Raw genomic sequence first — 23133 nt, 5'->3', positions numbered from 1 at the left:
ACTACGTTTTACTTTTATCAATCTTTTTCGTAGTATATGCAGCTTTTCTCTCTCTCTCTCAATGTGTGTCTACGAGAGATAGAAAGATGTTAATCCATTTATTACTTAAAGCGCATAATTTAACATATCGCAATCAGCATGCGTACGGTTTTCTATTGAATTAAAACAACTGGAAACATTCAGCGGTTTGATATTTTCTGATAACGTCTGTCGTCAATAACAATGTGACTGGCGCCACCTCGTGTCCACTCAGAGACTGCATTGAAAATGACTACTCGTCTGTTGTCAGGACAATTGTTTTGTATTGTACATTATAATGGATTATAATGTGACGGGATGGATGTGTCCATTTATATCTTTGGACCTTTATTACAAACATAAATAATAGCAAGGTCTTTTTTTTTTCTTAGTAAGACACGAAATGACTTGAGACTCGACTCTGACTTTTGTCGACTTGTGACAAACGACTCCAGACTTAGATGAAAGATTTGTGAACATCTTCTGAACACCAATATGGCACCGGTACCTATATAACCGGTATGTAACCAGAACCTATATAACCGGTATGTAATCAGAACACAGATTTCGGTGCCATTTAAATTCAAACGTGATTTCGCGCTTTGGCAGACGAGCTCAGCGCTCGTCACATATCACAACTATTCAGTGTTTTCAACCACATCATGTTTATTTTAGGTTAGGTTATTTGTAGGTTATTTTAGTGACAATTGAATTTTTTTTTTTTTCACAATTATTGATAGTCTCTCTCCAAAGAACATTTCCACAGTGGTTTGGTTCCGATCAGAGAGAAACGTGGAAGTAGTTTGCAAAAGTAGGTTTTTCACAAAACCCAAAATTTCTCGAAATTGGCGCCTGAAGGGCGAGCCAATCCAAGGCATGCATTTTGTCCGTCTTGAGCCAAGGATTCCAACGATATAAGACCCTTGAGCCCACGGCAAACGCTTTAGGAGCATTTCAGCACTTCGTGCTTGAACCCCTAATTACTAAATGATGAAATATTAATCAGAAGATCACGGTGAAGTGGGACAGTTTGTCTGACAGGACTGATAAACGGTCTCTATGTGATGAAGCCCATGGGTTTGGACTAGGGTTGGGTACCGAAACCCGGTGCCATATAACCGGTATGTAACCGGACCGAATCAGAAAGCAGATTTCGGTGCCACTTAAATTCAAACTGAGCCAGAGATAGACATGCTCACATATCACAACTATTCAGTGTTTTCAACCACATCATGTTTATTTTAGGTTTCAGACATTTAAATGCTCATAAGTACTGGCAAATGTCTATGGAAGTGGCAAGAACAATTCTTTCAGACAGTTATAACTTAACTACGTGTTTTATTTATATCAGCTACACATTAGTTAACTATATAGTTTACTCTATTCTTCTCCCAGTTCAGCGCTCGCTTACTTTCATGTATTTCATGTATGAAAATGAATTTACGTGATGTAAATCCGACAGATCCGATTCTCGCCCATCGCACATTATAGATCAACTAACATGATCATTATAAAGGGTTTTAAATGACAAAACACATTCACATATACATGAAAATCAGAATATCAGATAGTTTGTGACAAGTTTGTGAATATTTTGAATAAAAAAGAAAAACTAAATAAAAGCGATACATCTGTCATACAGCACTATTGCGGCTGCTGTGTGTTATGTGAGAAGCATGACGCGTCGCCGTGGAAACAATAAGGTGATGCGTTCTAAAATATTTAGCCAGAGAATATGGTCATATTTTTGCTAAATAAAGCTGAACCTTGAAGCTTACCTATATATTGATACCCAACCCTAGTTAGTACCGCTTCAAAGTGGGCGGGAATATAGACTGAACGTTATAGTTGCGCCACCTCTACTGCCATGACATCATCGTAAACGCAACACAAACAAATGCGCAACGGAGCCTATCGATTCATTCTGGGTCGCCCCATCCAGCTCTCGCTGGAGCCACTCCTCGCACAAGAGGAACGTCTGCACCTCGTCTACTGACCACGATTCAGCCATTGCTTTTTTCAAGCAAGTCGTTTAAAAAAAGTTGTGCGAAAAAATGATACTGTGGTGGCTGTAGCTGCTAGCGGGTTTGGTGTTTCGTGACGCAAATCCAATGCCGCTGGTAGTGACGATTCTCTTATTTTAGTATCGGTACGGCACGTTTGGAAACTCAACCGCGGTGGTACTATTTAACCGAGCAGTACCATGCAGTGGAAAAGCACCATAGCATTCATAGTAAGACCTTGATTAGCTGGTTCAGGTGTGTTTAACTGGGTTTGGAGCTGAACTCTGAAGGACAGTGACCCTCAGAACTGGACAGCAGTGTTTTTGTGTAACTGCATTAGTGTGTGGTAAAAAGTTGCTTTTTTCAGCTGAGGACTATTGCAAAAATGAAATCTCTCTCTGGTATCATTTGCAGAGAAGGAAAGCTGTTTCTTTGCCATTGGATGGATTTTTATGTACATCCTTTATACTTACTTACTTGCTAGCTTTGGATACTGCAAAAACTGTAGCAAAGACCTAAGAATTTTGCCATCTAACCAAATGAAGTCTTCCACAAAAAAAAAAAAGTGCAACTTATTACACACTTCTAAAGACGAGTAGTGATGTGTAGATTGTATAGTCTTACTGTAGTCAGTGATCTGCAGACTGTATTGTCCCTCTGCTCTTTCTCCCCAACATCGCACAGTGGAAAACGTCCAGTCTGTTAATCCAGTCGTATCTCTATTCAAACAACAAAGCTGGTTCACATCATAGACTCACATTGGCAGCATACAGAACGCATGAGTGTGTAATGTTTGGACGCTCACACATCCAGTGCTCGTTTGGCTCCGATCAGCGAAGTCATTCCACTGGGACACACGAGCGTGATCTCGATGTTCCCGCGCCGAGGATGGAGAATCGTCACAGTGACAGACACATGCTCCAGCGTTTGCATGCCTGACTGCCTCAAGTCAGATACCGTGACTATGAATGAAAGGATTTAAATGCAAGAGGAAGGTTAATTTTTGTCCAGTACTTATCTTTTAGCTTTATTGTTTTGCATTATAGACGATCAAAGCATATTCAAAGCCTGAATTGATTTTCATTTCCCCATTGATATGAGCCAACTACAAAGAGAAGGACGCATATGTTTAACACATCTCATGTCTTCTGCACATAAACAGCACTGGTGCAGATCATAGCAGTCACACAGCACAAGTAAGCAGGTTTACATACAAGTAGCACTTGATCTACATACAAACTCTAAAGTGTAGCATTGAATTGCTTAAAGGTTTTTAGTCAGAAATATTTGGGCCCCATTCTAACAATCGAAGCGCATGGTCTAAAGTGCACGGTGAAGTGTCCAAATCCACTTTTGCTAGTTTAACGACGGGTAAAACGGTCAGCGCTCCAGGCATATGGTCTAAAAGGGTTGTCCCTAGTCTCTTAATGAGTCATGGGTGTGTTTTGGGCGTAACGTGCAATAAACCAATCAGAGACTCATCTCCCTTTCCCTTTAAAAGCCAGTTGTGCTCGCACCATGGAGGATTCACTCTTTACATGCGAGCGGAAAGACTGAACACTTCTCCAGAGAGGAATCCTTTATTTCTCATATTTAAAAATGTGTGTTTGCTGCTGCTGTCCCTGTGTGTGTAATATGAAGAGTGTACACATGTTGTGCACCGCCTATAGGCGCATATTACTAACACACCCTTTAAAAGGAACACGCAGACTTTTTGGGACTTTAGCTTATTCACCGTATCCTCCAGAGTTAGATAAGTCTATACTAGGGTAGGGATGCACCGAATCCAGACTTTTGGGGTTCGCCCGAATACCGAATCCACTGGTTAAGATTCTGCCGAATCCAAAACCGAATACCGAAATCATACTCCAATCAGTTAAAAGAAATAAACAACGTCCACATCAGTGTATTTTTTATTTTAACTGTAAAAAAAGAAAAGAAAAAAAGAATAGGCAACATTATGCCAGGATGACTGTCCTTCCTTTGCCGTACCTGAAGTTGCTGCATTGGCTGCTGTCTGTAGATTCCCTCATGCACAACTCGTATTCTTTCAAATGTTTCATACGCAAATGTTTTAACAGCGGCTATTGTTTAGGGTCCTTGCCACAGCGAGACAAATGGGCATTGCAAATTGAACATATAGCTTCTTTTGACTGAAAGTCCTGCCAAACAACACGTTTTCTGTTCACAAGCTCCATTTTCACTTTCTCACAGCCAACTGCATTCGAGGATTTCGAGCGGCCCACTTCAGCTGCGTTTCCACCGCAGGAACTTTCCCCAGGAACTAGGGACTTTGGGATGTTACTTCGTGTGTTTCGACCGCAGGAGCCAGGGTCTAAATGAAGTTCCGGGCAAATATGTCCCCCTCCGAAAGTCCCTGCTCGCGAGGTAAACACTAGTAAACATCTTCCCGTAATCAACGCTGGCATCATTACGTCGACCAGCGTAGTGCAAGCCCAGGGTTCGGTTCGGTGTAAAGAAATTCTAAGGTTCGGCAGAAACCAAACCCCGTCAAAAAGTCCAATATTCGGGCGAATTCGAAACCGAATCCTGGATTCGGTGCATCCCTAGTCCATACATACCATTCTCATCTCCGAGCGTGCCATAACTCTGTCTGACACACTCACTGCTAGCCTAGCTTAGCACAAAGACTGGAGGTAAACGGCTCCAGCTAGCCTTCTGATAAATAAGTGACAAAATAACGGCAACATTTTCCTATTTACATGTTGGGACGTGTAGTTACATCATGTACTAGGACCGACGGAAAATGAAAAGTTGTGATTTTCTAGGCCGATATGACGAGGAACTATACTCTCATTCCTGCGTAATAATCAAGGAACTTTGCTGTCATACCATGAGTGCAGCGCCGCAATGATATTACAATAGTCCCAGCACACTCTCAATTTAACATTTAATAGGCTTTAAAAATATATATATAACTTTACATAAACCCACTGGTTCAGATTTTTACCTGTCCTGCTGAAATGCACAGAAAAAGTTATTGTTTTTGGTGTTTTTGACCCATGTAACCTTATAAACAGTGCTTTTCACTGCGTAAATTATAAGCTGAATATAGATTTATCCTTATTAAAGCTAAAAAAAGGGTATTCAGTGAAGTGCAATAAGTGATTTTCTCTGTCTTTTGTCCTTTGATTAACATTAATGACAGACAGCAGCAGGAATATTAGACTGCGGTCACTTTAAGACCTGATATAGTTCTGATGGGGTGGGGGTGGATGTCCCTGGACCCCCCCAGGTCACCACAGTCTCTTGTGGGAAACACTGCAATAGTATATTCAGGGCTCGCAAAATCACTAGCCTGACATCCCGGGGCTAATGTGTTTTCCAGTTGGGCTACAAAAATGTAGCCCTTCATGCAGGGCGGTGATATCTTAAATAGTGACATTAAATTCCTTTATGTGCGTTGTTCACTCTCAGACGAGTATCGTCCATTCGGTCACCTTTTCCGGTGTTCTCCTCTGACCACTGTCTGTCTCGTGCTCTGACTTATGATGGGCATCTGCTGCGAATGTGACCGTGTTCCCCTGTCCCAAACACATATGCATATAACATGCTGTATATAAGTAGCTTACATGATAAAAGTAACCTTAAAGTTAAGATATGCCTCTAGTTTTACTCATTTAAACGCCTCTGCGTGCGGTTTAATCTGCTCTAATCTGTTAACATGGGCGCCGGAAAAAAACATGCTCTACTAACGCGGTGTGTGTGTGTGTGTGTGTGTGTGTGTGTGTGTGAAATATTGTTTAATAACTTATGCAACTCTGTGAAACACAGTGTGTATATGAAAGTAAGCTAATAAAGCCTATATCCAGTCTTAGCTTGGGTTGAACATATTTAGTGGTGTGTGTTTGTGTGTTCGGGAAGCTTCAGTGACAATTTAAGATTGTGTTTAGGCCTGCAATCCCACCACATCAGCTTTCTGCACGCTGCTCTAGGAGTGCGGACTCAAAAGTCACTTCTAAATATGTATTAGTGGACACATATCTTCCATGCTTAAACGGTGTCAGAAGATTCAAAAGAACAAACCGTTTCTCAGAGAGAGAACAACTGTCAAATAGAGCAAGAAATATCAGTTGGTTGAGAACCAGAGAGAGACAAAAGGAAAACAGCGAGAAAGATGTGAGCGAAATTGCGAAGCAACATTTCACTTTCACTGTATACTTGAACACATAAACGCTGACAAACATTTCCAAGTAAGGGCAGACAACGCTGTCTGTGGCAAGGATCCATTTCACAGAGCCTCGCTCATCACACACTACTGTCTGTCGTAGCTCTTTTTATGGCCTGCTCTGAATTACTGATAGGAAAACAGTAAATAATTACATTACGGTAAATGGAATAATAAACGTATTCATTCAATTTGATCTAATTTCTTTATTTTTCAGGGGGAAACGTTGCATGTTTTTAGCAGTTCTACCCACATGCCATCCTGCGTTCTGTTGTTTATCCTAAAAATATGTAAATCACTTACCGTTCCAAGTGTGAGTGAGCGTCTTAGGATAGGCTGGGATGAGCTCATTGGCCTTCAAAACTGGGCTCTGGTAGGACACCAAAAAGGGGACAGACTCCCAGACCTGCCAGACATATAGACACAGACTCAGCTTCTTCATGTACGCTGTATTTCTTCATGTACGCTGTATTTCTTCATGTACGCTGTATTTCTTCATGTACGCTGTATTTCTTTATGTGACGAGAGCAGACTCTACCTTGGCAGCGTTGACGAGCCTCCAGGCGTTGAGCAGCCCAAAGCCGTACATGTGGCTGTGATGGAAACCAGCTCCATTCGTTCTCCAGTCTGCCTGTGTGTCGTGCTGAAGACATGCAGAGAACACATCACTAAAACACTCAAATGAAGATAGTACAAAGAGTTAAAAGCCATGACACTTCAACATGAATCAAACATACACAGTACAGTAGCCTATAGTTTGAACCAGTGTAAGATTCTTTAATCTTTTGAAATTAATTTTACACTCCTATGGCCAACTTTCTTTATAATTAAACAAATGGTAACCCTTTACAATAAGGTTTCCTTTTGTTAGCATCAGTTAACATGAACTAACAATGAATGAACAACACTTCTACAGGATTTACTCATCTTAGATCATGTTAATCTCAACATTTTAAGATCCAAAGTTGTGTCTGTTGACATCAGTTAAAGCACTGTGAACTAACATGAACACAAATATTTCATTAACTAACATTAACAAAGTATTTTTTTAACAAAGCTTTATGTTAGTTAATGTATTAACAAATGGACCATATTGTAAAGCGATACCAAAAAATCCACTGCCTAACAAACAAAACAAAAATAAAATAAAAGTCCTTAACGCAATGTGCTGATTGGTTCCTGTCACATCTGCCGCCAATGAGTTTGCTGCTCAATATTTAAAGGGGTGGTTGATTTTGACTTCTCTTCTTTAACTTTAGTAAGTGTGTAATGTCGCTGTTTGAGCATAAACAACATCTGCAAAGTTACAACGCTCAAAGTTCAAAGCAAAGAGATATTTTTTTAAAGAAATTGCTTTTTAAGGACTACAACAAACAGCTGGTAGGGACTACACAAGCTTCCTCCCTGGTTAGTGACGTCACTAACCCTAAAATTTACATAAACCCCGCCCCCGGGAACACATGTGTTGAGAATTTATAAGCTGCGTCTCATTTCGAAGGCTGTGTCCTCCAGAGGTCGCATTTGAAGGGTGCATACGACATCGAGGAGGTCTCATTTAAGAAAAGTAACAATTATATTGCAATGTAAGAAATAAATTACAGCATTTTACACCTCACGAGGAATAACTTGTTTTTGTAACTTTTCTTAAATAAGACATCCGTGATGACTTTGCAGCCTTCAAATGAGACCTCCGGAGGACACTTCGAAATGAGACGCAGCTATAGATTATCATGACAGAATATGCTAATCAATGACTGAAGACGGTTAACTCAAACTCATCAACTATCCCTTCAGAAACGTCCTGTCTAATTCTACATGTTGTCTCTTCTTCTGGAGTCTCTCCATCATTGTCCGACTCCGGTTTGAACACAAAACGCTGAACAGTTTCATTGCCTGTCAGCGTGAGTTTTGAAGCTCCGCCCCGTGAGTAGCAGCTCATTTGCATTTAAAGGGACACACAAACGTGCCGTTTTTCACCCTCAAAAAGTGAAAATTTTAATGAAAAATGCTTATGGTTTCGTCTTGATGTCCCAATTAGTTTAAAGCGATTAGTTTAATTGACTATAATTTGGAGAGACAATAACTTTATACAAGGTGCACTTTCAGATTTAAGACAGGATGTTTTCATTCACTTAGAGCGATGTTACACACAACATGAAAGGTCATTTTCAAAAAGCCATAATAGGGTGACTTTAAGGGCGCTTTCACACCTACCTTGTTTGGTCTGGATTTTCAGACTTTTCAGTTTGGTCCGAATCAAAATTACAGGTGTGAAACCTTCCCTGACCACGGTCCGGACCAAACAGACGAAATCTGGTCAGACGAAAAGAGGTCGTCTCAGTCCGGATCAAACTGAACAAAGGTTCGGTTCGTTTCTAGTGTGAAAGCATTTTCTGTATGGTTCGGACTTTCAGACCATTTACAGGAAGTTCCTGTTTATTTTTAATATTATAATGTTATTTTTAAATTTCATCTAGACTACATTGATTATGAAAAGTGAAAAGATGCACAATATGTCAGAAGACAGAAGATCAGAAATGATTTTGAAAGAAATTTTGTATGATTTTGCTTAGAAAGCCTTTCTTTAATGTGAATTTCGTTTTGTATAAATTGTATCTTAATTTTAATCAACGTTTAATCAGATAATTGCCTGGATTTAATAAATAAGAAGCAAATAGTCTATGGCAGACAATAATCGCGGGAGGGATCACATGCTTTACACATGAACTGGAGCACGTCTCAAATAAACTGAAACTCAGCAGATACTCGTCTCACAAACATGAGAAATATGTGTATATAAAGCTTGAAATGTCCACTTTTAAACGTAACGAAAAGAAAATAGTCCAGCAATGCCACTGTTCAATAGTGGCAACGATATGCGTCCGTTCATTCACTCTTGTCAAAGACGCTGATGTCAGACGCACATCCGTTTACAAACCAATCAATGTCCAGATGCCGCCCACATAGATGATGACGAGTGGACGCAAGTGTGTCATGTTCAGTTTTTTAGTCCGCTCGCATAACTGCAATGTGAAACCAAACCAAAACTAACCGAATCTATAAAATGTATCAAAACATGAACTTCGGTTCGGACCTTGGTGTGGACTTTCAGGTGTGGAAACGCCCTGAGAGTAGATGACTTGTATTACAGGATGAGTAATGTGATACCTGTGTTGCTGTGTACGTAATGATGTGCTGGACGTCCCGCCAGCTCAGACAGGGCCGCACCTGCAGCATGAGCGCCACCATTCCTGCTGCCAGCGGTGCGGCCGCAGATGTGCCCGTGTGCCCATCAGTGCAGCCGGTGCCACTCTGCAGATTCCAGTCGGACGTCACCTGAAATCACAAAACAGCTACATCTAGACACCACAGATCACGGTTATCTCTCCGATTACTGTTCAGGAAAACAGGAGGTAAAAATAAAAACTCATGTCTGTCTATGATCTTTGGTGCGAGTGTGAATTAATAGTGCTTGAATTAACACACTTCAAATTAAAAATGACTCAAGTTGATATTTTAGTATCGTGAAGTTTTCAGTATTTTGTTTTTTTGTGTGTGTAGGAGTCATACAAACATTACAGAATAGAAGGAAGATTGGATATTTTCTAATAAATTTAGAAATAACCTTATTAATTGTAATAGCCATAACTGCAGACAGGACTATCTTCACAAATTAATTTTGTTCCCAAATCCCCTTCTTATGCACTGTTGTGTTAAAGTGGTGTCTTATTTGAAAGTATCTAAATAAGTCATGACTACCCAACTCAAACCGATTCTTAAATTCTTGAAAGGTTAAGAAAATATTACTATTTGTGATGCGTTGTAACTCCTTTCTTGATCCATTTCTTAAACACTTCGTCTAAAGTATTAGGTGTAAATTCTGTGTCATATGCACACCACCTCAGTATTTTCAGAGTATCTTTCAATTCACATTTTTTAATTATTGTGGCCCATATAACGTATACGACCAACGTATTGGTTGTCCACGGATGTCCCTTACTTATATGGGCCCTTAATAGGTTCGTTTTCAGTTTTAATAGTCTATAAAGTTTTGTTAAAGCCGGCGTGAAATGAAAATTCAGTGCTATTTTCTAAATGCGTTATAGATGTGATTCATCCATGTATATCAGAGCTGCATGATTTTGGATAAATTAGAAATCACGTGTTTTATTTGTTTAAGATAGAGATTATGATTCTCCCATGATTCTGAATAGACAACTAAACAAAATAATAATGATGGGGAGTCGCCTCCAAAAGAGCCTAATCTTCCACTCTGAATCCCTATATAGTGCATGGCAGTTGAGTGCACTATACAAGCAAGAAGTGAACGAAATGAAGCGAGAAATTCAGACACTGATGTAATATAGCACGTCAGAAAGCGGTCGCAGAAACTTTGTCACACACATTTATTTGAGTGCTTACTTTAGAAATAGAGAACAGTCACAGTTAATGGATGAATCAGTGTTTTTGAATGAATCTCTTGAGTGAATGATTCAATGACTCACTCATGAAGACTTCACTTGTTTCATTACTGGATGAATCAGTGTTTCTGACCAAATCTCTTGAGTGAATGATTCAAATGACTCACTCATGAAGACTTCACTTGTTTCATTACTTGATGAATCAGTGTTTTTGGACGAATTTCTTGAGTGAATGATTCAATGACTCACCCATAAAGACTTCACTTGTTTCATTACTGGATGAATCAGTGTTTTTGGACGAATCTCGAGTGAATGATTCAATGACTCACTTGTGAAGACTTCACTTATTTCATTACTTGATGAATCAGTGTTTTTGGACGAATTTCTTGAGTGAATGATTCAATGACTCACCCGTAAAGACTTCACTTGTTTCATTACTGGATGAATCCGTGTTTTTGGACGAATCTCGAGTGAATGATTCAATGACTCACTTGTGAAGACTTCACTTATTTCATTACTGGATGAATCAGTGTTTTTGGACAAATCTCTTGAATTAATGATTCAATGACTCACTCATGAAGACTTCACTTGTTTCATTACTGGATGAATCCGTGTTTTTGGACGAATCTCGAGTGAATGATTCAATGACTCACTTGTGAAGACTTCACTTATTTCATTACTGGATGAATCAGTGTTTTTGGACAAATCTCTTGAATTAATGATTCAATGACTCACTCATGAAGACTTCACTTGTTTCATTACTGGATGAATCAGTGTTTTTGAAGGAATCTCTTGAGTGAATGATTCAATGACTCACTCATGAAGACTTCACTTGTTTCATTACTGGATGAATCAGTGTTTTTGGACAAATCTCTTGAATTAATGATTCAATGACTCACTCATGAAGACTTCACTTGTTTCATTACTGGATGAATCAGTGTTTTTGAAGGAATCTCTTGAGTGAATGATTCAATGACTCACTCATGAAGACTTCACTTGTTTCATTACTGGATGAATCACTGTTTTTAGATGAATCTCTTGAGTGAATGATTCAATGACTCACTCATAAACATTCACTTGTTTCATTACTGGATGAATCAGTGTTTTTGGATGAATCTCGAGTGAATGATTCAATGACTCACTCATAAAGACTTCACTTGTTTCATTACTGGATGAATCACTGTTTTTAGATGAATCTCGAGTGAATGATTCAATGACTCACTCATAAACATTCACTTGTTTCATTACTGGATGAATCAGTGTTTTTGGACGAATCTCTTGAGTGAATGATTCAGTGACTCACTCATAAAGACTTCACTTGTTTCATTACTGGATGAATCAGTGTTTTTGAATGAATCTCTTGAGTGAATGATTCAATGACTGTAGAGCAGTTTGTCCATTTAGGGCTACTGTAGAAACATGACGGCACAAAATGGCGTCTTCACTGTAAGGGAACGGTGTGTGTAGATAGAAACAGCTCATTCTAAGGTAATAAAGACATAACGGATCATTATGTAAGGTCTTTATACACCTGTCAATAGATCCTCATAATTATTACACACTGCACCTTTAATAGACATCGCTGTCATTTAGGAATGAGATCGCATGGGTGTTTGAATCGAGATCGCCATCTTTTAACGATAAATCGCGCAGCTCTAATGTACATTTGAATCCAAATATCAACACCTAATTTTCCTTCCTGACCAGTGCTGGCTATTTGACAACCCATGATAATGTTAGACTGAGTTCTATCTTAAATCGACAATCAAAGAGATGACTACACAATACATAAGCCTCACTTGTGTTATAATAAAGTGTAGTTTAACAGGCCACTGATGCTTACGATACTGCGCAGTTGTCTGCTTCCACTGCTGAACGTCACAGCCAGCATGGACGCACATTCTTCGGCATAAAACGGCTTTCTGCCATTCTCATCCACTGCTCCTGCAATCACACATCAGCCCTCTTACATGACCTCATTCACATTACTGACATCCATACCAATTTTACAGGACACACAATTAAGAAATGCAGTTATTTTCTTTTGGTTTTGGGGTGATATCTGAATCACAGCGTTCATCAGACACGGTTTGACACTCATAGCTAAAAGAGAATGGTTTAGTACCAATGGTGACGGTGTAGATGGAGTTAGCATAGCCGTCATAGTTGCAGTTGTCGTCATACTGTCCCCCATTGCCACTGGCCACAACAAAGATGCTACCAAAACCTTTCCTGCCTGCAATAACGCCATGCTGTAGCGCCGCCTGTGGGAAAACAAAGATATCATTGTGTCTCAAAATCAGACTACTATTTGTAAACCATCATTGCTTGAACTCCGGGGGTGCGAAAAGAAAATATTGTAATGGAATTCAATATTGACATGTTCTGAATCTCACACATACACTACATTACACTGATGAAATGCATATTCAGATGATTGGGACTGTCTAACCTTGCCTAAGGGATGAGGTCCATCAACTGTACGGCCATCATCATCTGGTCCCCAACTACAAGATCAAGTAGAAACGTCAGGTTAACCATTTGAAGATGAAAAGTTGCATATGTTAATGGCTTATGAAATAACATATTCAAAAACAAAATAGCCAAGATTAATAAATGCTGTGAAAAAAAAGTAGTGTTCGTTATTAGTTGATACCCAATGCATAAACTAATGATAATGTTTGCCATGGAACTAAAGGTAAAATGATATTTCATCATGAAAGCAGAAGACTTGTTCATTAATTAAACTGTAATTTACCAGAACAATGTAAATTAATAAATAAAAAAAAGAAAGAAATTACGGTAATACTTCATTTTTTTACTGTGTCATTGTTACATGTACTTACCATAGTAATAACAGTAGATTATGGATAATTACATGCAACTAACCCTCAATCAAACCCTAACCCTATAGTTAGAACATTTTGTTAATTAATATTACTCAGTGCTTAAATATATAATTACACTGTCACAATGACACCTTAAAATAAAGTGTTACCGAAATTACTAATACAAAAATTCATAAAAGCCTAATCTTTGACAAAATACTACCAGGTTTATATGGAAAAAAACAAAACACTTGGGAATAATTGTGTGTGAATCAAGAGATTAAAAAAATATAAGAAAAGAAAAATGTATTTAAATAAAATCACATTTCATTGTTTACTTTTAAGATTTAGGTTTATTTTTTTAATTAATTATTTAAAACAATACTAATTAATTCACAACAAAGACATTCTGAATATTTGTAAGATAGAAATAAAAAATGCTGTTTATCCAGCTTATTCCTGCGCCCATGACCCATGATGAAGGTTTGTGTGAATTACGGGTGTAACTTCCGTTAAGCTGCAAACATTCAGTGAAAGGCTCGCTCTATGAACGCAATAATACCTTTTTTGTACTGGGTACAATGAGATGACATTATTCTACTCAGCCTTCAACCATCGAGCTTTAAAGGACATTTAAAAGTGTAAACGCATCAACAAGGCACTTCCAACAGACCATGAATAACCACAAAAGCAGCAATAACGGACTGGTCAAATATCACTGTAGTAATATCTGTATTATGGAACATTCGTTGCCTTAGTCAAAAATTGTGTGATACTATTTCAAAGTGATTTCCGCCATTTTGACAGATAATAAATTGTATTTACCTGTGAAAACAAACCTGGGAAGAGACGTGAGGATTTGAGGAGAAACAAGATGTTCTTTGTGCATTTCAGTGAATTATTAATGGGATATATTGTAAATGAAATCGGGAGAACAGACCACAGGTGTGCAGTATATGTCGTCCTTTTTACTATTACAGTGGAATACAAAGGGAAAAAAGAAAAGAATCGATTCTTGTTATAACATGTCATGTTAAAATCCCAAGCGTTACGTTATTCACGTGATGTCTGAAAATAAAATGTGAAGGAAAATTGACAGCTCATTCAGTCACACTGACAGATAAGCTTTATTTGTAGGGCAACCTTATGATGTGAAATTATTCGTTTCAGTGTTTTTGAATGGAAGTTCCCCAAACCGGAAGTGCCACCCATAATTCAAAACGCAGTCGGCTCGTCAGGAATAAGGTGGATAGGGGAAAAAGTTACCTGAACAAAGTTATAAACTATAAAAATTACATTTTCAATAATGACCACATTGGGGAGGGTTGGGTACCTTTCACATTTTAACCGGTACCTGAAATTCAGTACTTAAAGGGATGTTTACCTCAATAACTGCAAAAACTGCAAGTCATTTATAGAAGTGTTATTGACATTATGCCAGAGTCTCTGTCTGCCATTGTCTGTGATGTTTGCTTACTGTAATATTTACCTGTAAATAGTAGGCTACTAGCTACTAATACTAGCTATTGAATTCATAAAAAAAAAACTATATATATATATATATATATATATTAATTAGTGCTGGGAATCGATAAAAAAAAAGCACAAATTAAATCGCATTTTAAACACAAATTTAAAGACAGCATATTTTAAATATGTGTTGTAATGGCATCTTATTATGAATGAAGGCCAGTATCACTGATACTAATGTCTATGAAACATTAATGACGTCACATTACAGTATAACTGAAAGCTCCCAATTTCAACATTTATTAGGCTTTAAAAAAAACTTTTAATTTAAGTGAACTTAAAACAATCTTTTATAATAAATGTTATATTTACCTGTGGCCTTCCCTGTTAGACTTATACAGAAATGTAGCCTAATAGTTATCAAACACCTTTCTTAACTGCATAAATAATAAATGAAATATAGTAATCATCTTTTCTCTGTTCCTGTTGTTCTTTGATGAACATTAATGACAGGGCATTATCATCAGTGCTGCTGTCACTTTAAGATCGGCCGCTGCCAAACATGATGCGGATCTGACGCACATCTCATTTTCTCAAGTTCATTTAAGATGTTATTTAACTCATTTTAGAGAACATTAGACAAAACTGCCATTTTGGCAACATGCTCTGTGGTGTTGTTATTGTTTGTTCAAGAGTGCAAGAGAACTCGATGAGTGCAAGAGACTGGGATCTGATTGTCGATGCACACACACACACACAGGAGATTGACATACAGTGTGTTCTCTTGTGTCTTGCCACACTTAGATGGTTTAAAAGCATTTACATGAATAGGAGCGTGATCATATAATGTAACACTAGGCAAAAATGGATATAAAAACAAATATATATAAAAAATATATATATATATATATATATATATATATATATATATATATATATATATATATATATATATATATATATATATATATATATATATATATATATATATATATATATATATATATATATATATATATATATATATATATATATATATATATATATATATATATATATATATATATATATATATATATATATATATATATATATATATATATATATATATAATATTTATTTATTTATTTTTCTTTCTATGAAAAGATTTCCCACAAATTCTGTGTTGTGTATTTTCTGGTAATCAAATGACGACATAAAACATTAATCTAATTAATCTTTTAATTTAATTAAACTTGGTAGTACCGACGTAATTCATTCGGTGCCCTTAAAAATGCAGAGTTCGGTACCCAATCCTACACATTGGACCAACATAATTTCATTTTGTGAGATTACAAAACAGAATAAACATGTAAAACAGAAGAATTGATTACAAAAGAGCTGATGTCACTTGAGTCACAGTATCAGGCATAACAGGCAAACAGGGTGGACAATATCTCAAAGGACACACCAGTAAACACTATTAAAGCTATCAGAGTTCAAATGACACATTTAGCACTGGTGACGTGATGAAACAACACCAGGGAAATTAAATGTGGACTTTTAGGCCCACAGCTGCTTAATAGTAGAAGCTCTTTATCGTGGCAACACTTTACAATAAGGTCCCACACTAACATTAGTTCATGCATTAGCTAAGAACAAGCAGTTTCAGCAATAATTCATTAATAAATAAAAGCAAAGCTGTTCTCTGCTCATTCATGCTAACATGAAGATAGAAAATGTTGAGATTAAATCCTGCAGAAATATTTTGTTAATTGTTAGTTCATGATAACAATGTAGTTGACTTGTTCTAAAGCATTATCCTTATTTATGTTTTATCTGCGTTTTATCTGCCTACTAAAATGAACATTATAAATGACAGTATTGAACATCAAGTGCAATCAACTAAAGCAAATAAATAGCTTAAAAAAAATATGAGATAACATTGTTTAAAGGGGTCATGAACTGGCTTTTTTTATATTGTTGTCTGAGGTCAATCTAATGACGTCCGCATGGTTTTTACATTTAGAAACACAATGAATAAGTAATAGGCTATTTTCTGCCTTGGTTTTGAGGCTCTCTCCTGGAACGCTTTGTTTTTATGGGCGTGCCACACTGTAGACTTGGAAGTAAACACCCACGGCTATGATTGGATAACAGTTTTGCATATTATAATGAGCTACGAGGAATTGTTTCGAAAACTTCCAAATGTGGAGAAATGGTAACCGGAATGATTTGCCCATAGGGCTCGCAAAATATCAAACAAACACAATAACATTCAAGCACGTGCATCAGCAAACTTCCCCTCAGACAAAGCATGTTCAAAACTTCCACGAATGTATTTTTCCTTCAAATGACCAGTCAAGAGAGTGAACTACGCACATCAAGAAAGGAATGTTATTTCACTATTTAAGATATTTAAGAGCCCTGGTCCATACATGTCCGAGTCTGATCCCGAATCGCAGGACAATGAACCAACAACGCCTCAAATACAAAGGATACTCTAGCCTGTGACAGCGTGGAAGTTATGTAGTTAGACACGTACATAATCAGTAGATATCAAACGTAACAATGCAATACTATCACACATAAAACACATTTTTTACTCACATAAATGTCAGATCCAGAACCCACTACAGCATTGTTTTTTAATCTCATCCTGTCAGCAAATCCAGTCTCTTGTTTACAAACGAATCCACAGTGGAATGTTTCAATGTTTGTAACATGCCATAAGCTTTATTGCTTGGAAGTTCGATCCGGTTTAGCTTCACTAAGGCCTACGTTATTTACCCATTAAATGTCATGCGCAAATCGGTGGGTGGGACTACAGAATCAGGCGTTCTTCTTCTTCTTCTTCTGTTGAGGTGGCGTTTCACTGCACTCGCATTCGCAGATCGAGCGTTTGCTGAGCCAGCTGTCAATAAAAGCTTTTCTTTGACTAACAAGGAAGTTTTCAGCTGAAACTTACAGGATATTCTTATATCACAATGACCTTTTATATATCAAAAGCTCAAGGGAAAGTTGATTTCTCAATTCATGACCCCTTTAAATGATCTATCATATTACAAACCCTTGATTGGGCTCGCTACAGTAAACGTACCTGCAGCTGTAGACGTCATTCACTTGGTAGTGCTTATTAAAAGCCACAGCCTCCATGCTGTCTGTGAGCGGTCCGTCCAAAACCCGGATGCCTGAGGGTACGAGTACAAGCACACACACACACATTTGCAATCAATTCGTTTTTGTGAAGCAAGACAGCAGGGCAATGTAGAAAATATCATCGATGTAGTATTAAAATTAACCAACATTTTGAATATCGCAATGACTTTTAAGGCCATGAAGTTTCCTAAAGAGCGTTACACTAGCTTCACAACAGAGATGTTTTAATAGCGACTTTTTAGGGAATCAGCTCAAGCTGTTTAAACCTCTAATTCCAAAATTAGTTTGCGTAACACTTTAGAAAAAAAAAAAAGTATTATGCCTTAGTAAAAATGTAGGTAAACTGTTTACTGGTATTAAAGGCACAGTATGTAAGTTTGGCCGCTAGAGGTCACTTATTCAAAACAAAGGTGAAGGTTTACCGTGATCCGATAAAGCAGATCGATCTTCAGACATGGCGTGTTTACATTTGTTCACATTTCTGTGATTTCTGTTTCCCGCGAAATATTTAAATTAGAACTGACGGCGTGTAAAACAACTTTCGCTTTAGCCTCTATTAATAGGCAGTGCCCAAAGAGTGATATATTCATATACAATCAATCTCAAATAGGGTACTAAACTACCGTTTTCAGTTTTCCAACATTAACCTTGTACGATGAAACAAAGAAACATTTTATTTCGACGCAAGAGCGTGGAAGCATTTATGTGTTACATGCAGGAAACAACAGAACCTGATCACCTTTTTATTAAAGAAATAACATAAAAACACGTTACAAAAATACACAACTAAACAAGGGCGGGCCATGCAACACATGGTTTATTGATGTACGAGTAAAAATGGTACAAATGCTTGCATTGCTTTCATTCACTTACTTCTGATAGGCTACAATCTCCAGTCTTAGATCAAAGTTGTTTAAATCAAGAAATATTAAGTTGATTATTTAACTGGGTTGGCCATGTTTAATGAGTCATAACATGCAATGCATATTGTAGACAAAAATGGAAGATTAACATGCTAAAGCATTTAAAACATACAACATTACGATTATTCCTCTGGCAGTAAGAACTGAGCAGCTCTTCATTTAGTGTGACAACGACCTCATTCAGATAGTCATCAGACACAACTAAAACGAAAGATGGCACAGAGGATATCATGCAAGCGTAAAAAAAAGCAGCTTTAAATTATTGTCAAGGTGAAATATGTTTAATTTCGTGTCAAAACTGCGTCCGTTATTTTCCAGAGAGACTGGGCGGGGATTTATTTGACGTTTCCCACTGAATGCAGACACGATGGCTGGATTGCGTTTACATTACACGGAGATCCGATCACAATGAGTCCTCCACTACCTCTGGACCAGGACACGCTGATCGGATAACATTCCCATCAGAAGCGCGTCTTTTACACTTGTCTTTTCAATGTGTATGTGGACAACATCCAGATAGAGGTCGCATGTTAATGCCAAGTGTAAACGCAGCCTTAGATACATTTGAGTGTGTTAAAGTTGTGTTATAATGCTACTCGCTACTATGATACACTGGTTTACACTGCAGTGAGCGAGATCATATTAGTCGTGGTAAAACATGGCACTCACTAGGGATGCCACAATTCTCAATATAATATTGAACCATTCGGTACGGCATTCACGGTTCAATACGCGCTTATGAATTTTTTTTCGGTTTTGCATTTAATTAATTATTTTTCTACAATTAATTAACTATTATCTTGCCTCCATCCCAATACTGAACAACACGACATACATTCACATCACAGGTTAGCGGTAGAGTTATACTCACGGGACACTATTATTGCTCACAATCACCAAAGTTCATTATTTGCATACGTTTTAAAATCGGTAAAATCGGCGTGTGTTTGTATGTTAAATCAATGACAACATTTACATTTGCATTACATTCATTTCTTTAGCAGACACTTTTACACAAAGTGACTAACAAATGAGGAATACAACACCGCAATCCACCCTAAAGAGGAGTTTCATTAACCAACCTGCCACTTTGCCCCCATAGGCCACTCCGACGGCACAGTAGCTGTTATTGGACACGGCTGCGATCTCTCCAGCACAGCGAGTGCCGTGATGGTTGTCATTGTGTCCATCAGGATGGGGCATGGGGTCAGGGTCGTTAGAGTTTAAATCATAACTTCCCTCAGGACTCTAGGAGAACAGGACAACAACAAAAACATGCATGATATAAATAGTTGTCGACTGATATTGGTTTTTTTGACGGCCGATGCCGATATCTTAGAGAACAGGTCGATATAAATATAAAGCCGATAAACTTTATATGTATTTGAACTAAATTAAATAAATCATTTGAAAATGTATAAAATATATCTCTAAATTAAACAGACATGAACCTTTTAAAACTGTAGTTTAAAAGGAATGCGTATATTCATGGGGAGTTGATAGAGGCCCTGTCATTTATTTATATTCTCCATTAGACTTTGTACATGTATTTTGCCAGTTTTTATGCTGTTGTTATAATTGTCAAAAACAGAATTATAATTAAAAATTATAATCGGCTCTATAAATCGGTTATCAGGCACATAAACATGCTAAATAATTGGCATTGTATTGGTTATAAATAAATCAATATTGTTCGATCTGTAATGAATATACACTGCATGTGATGTGAATGTACGTCGAGCTGTACAGTATTGGGATGAAGGCGCCAGAACTGCATCTGATCGAATGCACTGTAGCACTACTCAATTCTTGCACCACTCCTATTCAACCTGTATATGCTGCCACTCAGCCAGATAATGGAAAATAACAAAATGGCTTACCACAGCTAAGCTGACGACACCCAGATCTACTGAGCCCTATCACCTAATGCCTACAGCCCCATTGACTCTCTATGTAAATGCATTGATGAAGTTAACAGTTGGATGTGCCAAAACTTTCTTCAGTTAAACAAAGACAAAACTGAAATCACTACATAAGGAAACAAAGATGATATTCTCAAGGTGAACGCATATCTTGAGGCTAAAGGTCTGAAATCAAAAAATCAAGTCCTTACCTTACCTTACTACCATATTTCTTCAAAAGCAGATCATGGAGACGTTTTAATAGTTCACGATCAAAAAAACGTCAACCAAAAAAAGACGGTGCGCCTCACATTTTCAAACCTACGTGTTCAAAAAGCGCGTTCTGTCTGATCGGGCCTTAAAGGTGCCAGTTAAGTACAAATCTTCCTGCGATTATGGATGGCTGCAAATAACGTGAAGTTCAGGCAGTACCAGAAAAGATGAAAAGATATTGAGGATAAGAATCCATTTCAGTATCAATTAAAAACGAGATTTGTTAGCGATTAGCTGACGTTTATCTGTTTATCTGTTGACGTTTACGGTTTATCCACGTTGTGTGCAGGTAATAGACACTGAACTGCTGCACTTCTACAGTACTCAGATCATTCATTGACACTTCTCCGTCTCTCTATCTCTCTCTCTCTCATGCTGGCACAGCCGTCAGTGTTGTTGCTCGATACACTGCTAAAAATGCTTTTCTTACTTAGTATTTTTGTCTTGTTTTCAGTCAAAATATCTAAAAAATCTTACATTAAGAAGCATTTACTAGACAAGCAAAAGTGGAAATAACTCAAAATTAAGTTTTTGCTTAAAATAAGAAAAATAATCTGCCAATGGGGTAAGCAAAATAATCTTGTTTTCTGTTTGAATTAAGATTATTTTGCTTACCCCATTGGCAGATTATTTTGCTAATTTTAAGCAAAAACTCTTTGAGAAAAATTTAGTTATTTCCCCCCAAAACAAGACAATAATTTTTATTTGGCTAGGAAATGCTTCTTGTTTGGAGAATTTTTAGATGTTTGGACCAGAAACAAGACAAAAATACTAAGTAAGAAAAGCATTTTTTGCAGTGTAAAGATAAGGGTTTTGAAAAAGCGTGATCTTTTCCGTTTTGACATCCGTTCCTGACGTGTATTTTGTTGCTCAGACTCAGTGAGGTTGTTTTCCTCTGTAACTTTGCTCATAACATTACGTCAACACAACAAAAGATATGATGGGCTACTCGTCACAGAACATGCCGGTAAAAAGGCACGCAGTTTTTAAATCACAACATGTACATTTATATGGTTGCCAGTGGAAACCTCAGCAAAAAACATAACTTGCAAATTAATATTTTGGTCTGGAACCTGGAAGTCGGATGGTGATTCACTCACATAATTGGGCTGAATATCTGCCAAGTTGTGCTGAACCCCGTCATCCACCACAACCACTGTGATCCCGACACCGGTGATGTTGCGCTCCCAGACTCCAGTCACGTTGATGTCCATTCCCTGTTTCACATCGTTGTGCTGCAAAAGCAAACGTGGACAAGTCAGACAGTTGAAATCGAAGCGCTTCAAGCCAATCGTGACGTTTTATAACTGGCTTAAATGCAACAAAATACTCACCAAGTGCCACTGACTTGGATATTTCGGGTCATTGAAGGTCACGCTTCTCTTGGAGCGTCTGAGGATGTGTTCCTGCGAGTGCCAAACCACATGAGGGTTCTCGTCCAGAGCAGATTTTGTTGAACGGGGGTCCGCATTCGCTGTGTTTTCCAGCCCCTGGCAAAGCAGGTAGTGTCCCTCCAGCTGCCCGATCTGCCCATGATTCTCCAGGCCAACATCCTCGGCCACATTCTGGGCCAGCCGGTCAAGGGAATGTCCCGCTTTCACAGCGGCCGTGTTGAGCCGCACCGCCCAGGATCGCCCGGGTCCACAGGAAGCGGGCTCTTGAGAGAACGAGGAGTGGCTGTGCAGTGGTGAAACCGTGAGGAGCAGCAGAGGATAGAGGCCGAGACACATCTGGGCGGATGATGCCATGTCAGCCAGGTGGAGTCAGAAAAACACACGCTCCACATGAGATTAGCTGAATGGGAAACAGACACAAGCACATCATTGAAAAGCATTAAATCATTTCAATAAACAGACTCAATAAATGCAACATGAAATAGTCTAGAAATAGGAAAGTCTAGGATCTCTCCATTTAAAGCTGGCCATGTACAGTACAGTGTATTTTGGAGCAGGTGTGTGAATAAACAATC

The 23133-nt window shown here is 38.0% G+C and overlaps 1 protein-coding gene across 2 annotated transcripts in view; it reads right to left on the bottom strand.

Annotated features, from left to right (window-relative positions):
• The window catches only part of pcsk7 (proprotein convertase subtilisin/kexin type 7), a 47113-nt gene that overhangs the window by 13966 nt on the left and 10014 nt on the right, over positions 1 to 23133 (bottom strand). Inside the window, exons 2-13 of one of the 2 annotated variants that reach the window (XM_079823941.1) lie at positions 22499 to 22958; positions 22265 to 22399; positions 20073 to 20238; positions 18009 to 18099; positions 13084 to 13138; positions 12757 to 12895; positions 12475 to 12575; positions 9379 to 9546; positions 6749 to 6853; positions 6514 to 6616; positions 2827 to 2983; positions 2646 to 2740 (exon numbers count right to left, since the gene is read on the bottom strand). In XM_079823941.1, coding sequence (XP_079680067.1) covers positions 2646 to 2740; positions 2827 to 2983; positions 6514 to 6616; positions 6749 to 6853; positions 9379 to 9546; positions 12475 to 12575; positions 12757 to 12895; positions 13084 to 13138; positions 18009 to 18099; positions 20073 to 20238; positions 22265 to 22399; positions 22499 to 22912 — 1729 coding nt within the window. In that variant the 5' untranslated portion in view covers positions 22913 to 22958. The remainder of the gene's footprint in view (positions 1 to 2645; positions 2741 to 2826; positions 2984 to 6513; positions 6617 to 6748; positions 6854 to 9378; positions 9547 to 12474; positions 12576 to 12756; positions 12896 to 13083; positions 13139 to 18008; positions 18100 to 20072; positions 20239 to 22264; positions 22400 to 22498; positions 22959 to 23133) is intronic. The other variant, XM_079823942.1, reaches the window with a different exon arrangement.

Source organism: Gobio gobio, assembly GCF_949357685.1.
Source record: "Gobio gobio genome assembly, chromosome: 8".
In the NCBI taxonomy this organism is placed as follows: domain Eukaryota; kingdom Metazoa; phylum Chordata; class Actinopteri; order Cypriniformes; family Gobionidae; genus Gobio; species Gobio gobio.
The sequence above is the reverse complement of the archived record's forward strand: the minus strand, read 5'-3'. Positions and strand labels throughout refer to the sequence as shown.